Source organism: Lolium rigidum, chromosome 5 (assembly GCF_022539505.1).
Source record: "Lolium rigidum isolate FL_2022 chromosome 5, APGP_CSIRO_Lrig_0.1, whole genome shotgun sequence".
NCBI classification, from domain to species: domain Eukaryota; kingdom Viridiplantae; phylum Streptophyta; class Magnoliopsida; order Poales; family Poaceae; genus Lolium; species Lolium rigidum.
The window spans coordinates 249,619,744-249,623,978 of NC_061512.1; the positions used below are offsets into that span (position 1 = coordinate 249,619,744).

At 49.9% G+C, this 4,235-nt stretch overlaps 1 protein-coding gene across 1 annotated transcript; it reads right to left on the reverse strand.

Annotated features, from left to right (window-relative positions):
- Positions 1-2,675: 2,675 nt before the first annotated feature.
- On the reverse strand, positions 2,676-3,498 carry LOC124657793 (dehydration-responsive element-binding protein 1A-like). The gene has a single exon (XM_047196300.1). The coding sequence runs from the start codon at positions 3,496-3,498 to the stop codon at positions 2,791-2,793; it is 708 nt and encodes a 235-aa protein (XP_047052256.1). The 3' UTR covers positions 2,676-2,790.
- Positions 3,499-4,235: the final 737 nt, after the last annotated feature.

A 4,235-nucleotide genomic window follows, 5' to 3' on the forward strand; every position in this document is an offset into this window, starting at 1 on the left:
GATGTAACTTTTTCCCACGATGATTTTGATATATTATACGTTTTTTCCGACGTCATATGCAAAAGTTAATGCGGTTTTACCATTTTTCAAACTTTTTTTTTACAAAAAAAGTCAAAATTCGAATTTCTTAATTTCACCGAATAGTAGGTTGCATAACATACAAGAATCTGAAAACATTTTTTTTAATTTTCTATCATTTTCATTTGTATTTTACAAAGCAAAAAAGGCGATCCACGGGGGGGGGGTAGGTGCGTGGGGAGCAGGAAAACCTCCGGTACTAAAGGTTTTCCGGCTGACGCCAACCCTTTAATACCGGTTCGTGACACGAACCGGTACTAAAGGTCTCGCACGAACCGGTACTAAAGTTTGCAGGCGCCTTGGCAGTGCAACCGATACTAGTACCGGTTCGTAAGGAAACCGGTACTAAAGACTTGGAGGAAGCCCCTTTTTCTACTAGTGCACTGTTACAAGATTGTTGCATATGGCTTATTTTCATATGAACCTACGCACATCAACAAGATGCTTAATACAATACAATTGTCTTCAAATAGATTGGTGGACATAGGAACAGTCGATATATCCTACCATATTAGTGTCTAGATATATCTCTAAAACTGAAAACAAATGAGGAGTCACATATGATCTAGGTTTCGAACTTCCGCTATATGCTATCGAAGCAAGCTAATAGGTAGTTTTGCATGGCAAGAAACTTTGATTAGCCTCAAACCATGATATAGTTTTTTTACAAAAAGAAGGTTGATACCCTCGGCCTCTTTATTTAAGGGATGTATGCAACATTTATTAAAATTTATTCAACAGAAGTCTCGCAAGAACATACATCACATAACCTGAAACCACCATGCAATGGTTGCAAACCCGACAATGAGGGCAGATAATGCCATCAGGGCCATATTCCCAAAAAACACTTACAATGCCCCACCAGCAAGGTACCGGGGACATCACCGAGTCACCCTACGGCGAACTAGGAGCACACATCACAGTAGTAGGGCCTCAGCGACCACCTCATGCACATATCCAAGAAGTTGTCCCCGCCATCGAACCGCCGAACATCTTTATGACAGAGATCCGCATAATCCTCGGTAGATCTACCGTCGATGCCTCCACGGCGCCAAATAGCCCCACCGCCATGTGCTCGTCCATCAAGAAGCATTCGCTGCTGAGACTCCGCAGCACCACACTGCCAAGACCCATCGTCATCAACGTGGTCAATGACACGTCACTCCACCTAGTCGAACACCACCATTATCCACTGGCCCCACAATCCACATCCAACTCCCACACGTTGCCCCTAAGGGGGAGAGCGGCGGTAGGCAACATCCGAATCGGAACCAAATCTATGGGTTAAAGGAGTTATGACCTAGGGGCAATAACAATAGTAGTTATTTATTATCTATAACTCCATGTTTATTTTAAAGTTTATCCTTTGTGCTTTAACTGTTGTGTTCCTCAAATATGAGATTCAAAGAATAGATCACAGGAACGTGTAGAGAGATAAATAAGAAAGAAAAAGTTCCTACTCTTGCCTCTAAATATGACTAGCTCGTTTGTTGTTAGAGGATCGATATTTCTTAACATGAGCATTGTTATTTTAAGAAGGACGCGTTTTTTTTTTGTTTAACATGAGCATTGTTATTTTAAGAAGGACGCGTTTTTTTGTTTTGTTTTACATGCACGTTCCCCTTCAAGGGTTCCCCCCGGAGCGATTTGGGCGGGTGTGCGAGCTACATCACTGGCGCCTTGAACAAGGTAACATTGTCTACGGGAGGCTCCATCGATGGCTCCAACAGTCGCCGGAGTATGGTATTCACCAGTATTATCACACGACCACCTTGAGCTCTGCATGGTTGCCCACCTAGCACTCCACCGTCAACTGCACCGACGGAAGGAGCCAGTCTCATGCCCATTTGCCCGTAGGTCCGTAGAGCTAGGCCACAAGGACGCCCCTGCCGCCGCAAGACCGCTTCGCCATATGCCGTGTCAGCACAGCGCCACTGAAACAAGGGAGAAAGACATTGGCAGTGGAGCGTTTTTCTTGCCGAGCGCCCACGAACCCCCGCCAATAATCGCCTCACCCCCCCCCCCCCATCACCACCCCACATATCTAGATCAAGGCATCCATGATCCTCCTCCAATCACCGCGATCTCCAAGGAAACTAGAGAGAAGACAATAACCCAAGAGACGCCCTGCCACCGCTTTCACCGGAGCCCGCCCTGGCTTTGCCGGAGGCGCCACGGGCGAGGGCAATACGAGGGGAGATGGGAGACGTCGGCAGCTGGTGCTAGGAAGGAGTCGCCCAGAGAAGGGGTTCCAACCATGACATATGTACAGAAGAAAAAGAGAAGACCTCATTTGCCACACAAATTGAGGATTTTTCATGTACCGTTAGATGCCGATCCAAGGGCCCACATGAGTTTGGCGGAATAGGACTACCTATTTTTTCCTTTGATGATTTTTTTTCTTGGAAGAATGCAAGGATTGTCACGTGCACTACTGATCACCCAAAGTAAGTTTCTCTTCGAAAGGAAAAGAAGTTTTCATCATCTATGTAGGTGAGATGATGCTAAAAAATTCCCCAGTCATGAGCTCTGGTCGTTCTATACAACAGAATCTGTATCACTAACTTTGGGAAGTCGACAGTGAAAAGCATGCTCTGTTTCCTCATTTTGCACAATCACATTACCAGAAACTGCAAGCAGTGACCGTACAGAACCAAAATTTGTCCAAGACGACACCGAAGGAGAGGGGTAAAATTTGTGGCGCGAACAAAACTAGCTCTGGTAGCTCCACAGTGGCACATCGGCGAGGTTGGCCTCGCCGTAATCACCGAGCGTTGCAGCTGCGGTCGGAGGCGCCATGAGCATCCCCTGCGCCAAGCTCGTGTAATACAGGTCCCAGCCCATATCACTCAGGACTTCCAGCTCGAATGGCGAATCCACGGCCCACGAAGACGACGTCTCGTCGTCGGTGACGGAGGAGGAGGAGGAGGGCGTCGACGCCGACGTGCCGGATAGGGCGTCCTCCTCGCCCAGCGCGTGGTGTCGCTCGAAGTTCTCGATGGCCTCGGTGACAACCTGGCGCACCTCGTCGAGGCTGCGGTAGGAGGATGCCGACACGGCGAGCAGCTCAGCGGAGTCATCGAAGTTGAGGCAGGAATCGCCCGCGGCGAGGGCGAGCATGGCGGCGTCGTGTGCTCGCGCGGCGATCTCGGCAGTGTCGAAGGTGCCGACCCATAGCCTGCTCCCGCGCCTCCCTGGGACGCGCACCTCGCATACCCACCTCCCGGCATTGCCCCTCCGGCGCACGCCGCGGTACACCGGGTGCCGCGTCTCCCTGAACTTGGTCCGTCCCGCCGGCCGCTTCGTCCACGCCATCAGCTGCTTCTGCTGTCCCGGCTGCGACGAGGTCGAGGGCGAGTAGCAGTCCACGCTGCACGGCGAGCCCGATTCCGCGCTCATCTCCTTCTTGATCGGACACATCTTCTGAAGGCGAACAGACAATTGATCCGAATCACAAAGCAACAGGTGCTAGCGCCGTCCCAGTGTCTCTGTTCTTTGGCCTCGAAGGTTGCTGAAGTGAAATGTTTTTGCTGTGCTATGAGATTTTTGAGCGGAGTGGTTTCGGAAGCTGGTCTTATAGGTGGTGGCGCGCAGACGCAGGGGGCAAAACGCGGCGAGAGAGCCAGTGGCTGAGAGGACACAGGCTGGAGACGGCGAGCCAAGGGGGATGCATCCCGGGAAGCAGACGAGAGGAGAGCGAGACTTGGAGAGTGACCTCACGATTTCTTTATTCCTATCAGGGAATCCACTAGACCTTCCATCGGCTTCGTTTTCCGGTTGTCTCTGCTTACTTTCGGGGCTTCGTCTTTGCGCCCCAGCTTGCAGCCGTTTTACGATACCTGAACCTGTGATTAGAAAATGAGAGCCGCAGTTTACTAGTTCTGCTTTTGGCGTGACTCGTCAGTGGTATTTTGCATCCCACATCATTATTAGCATCGAATCTGATTACCTAGTGATGTAGCCCCGCCAAAGGATGAAACTACACCATGGACAAGGAGTTCCCCAAGTGGACCGACAACACAAACCCAAGCAATACATGGCAAGGTGAACTCAATCCTCTCTACCCTCGATCTCGATACAATGTTGAATGGAGTGCTACCTCATTCCGATATGTTATGTATCATTAGGTACAAACGTCAACAAGGAATGGTAGAGGC

What these genes read in the sequence shown, in the direction of transcription:
- LOC124657793 (XM_047196300.1), bottom strand. Translation starts at nt 3,498, where the DNA reads ATGTGTCCGATCAAGAAGGAGATGAGCGCGGAATCGGGCTCGCCGTGC.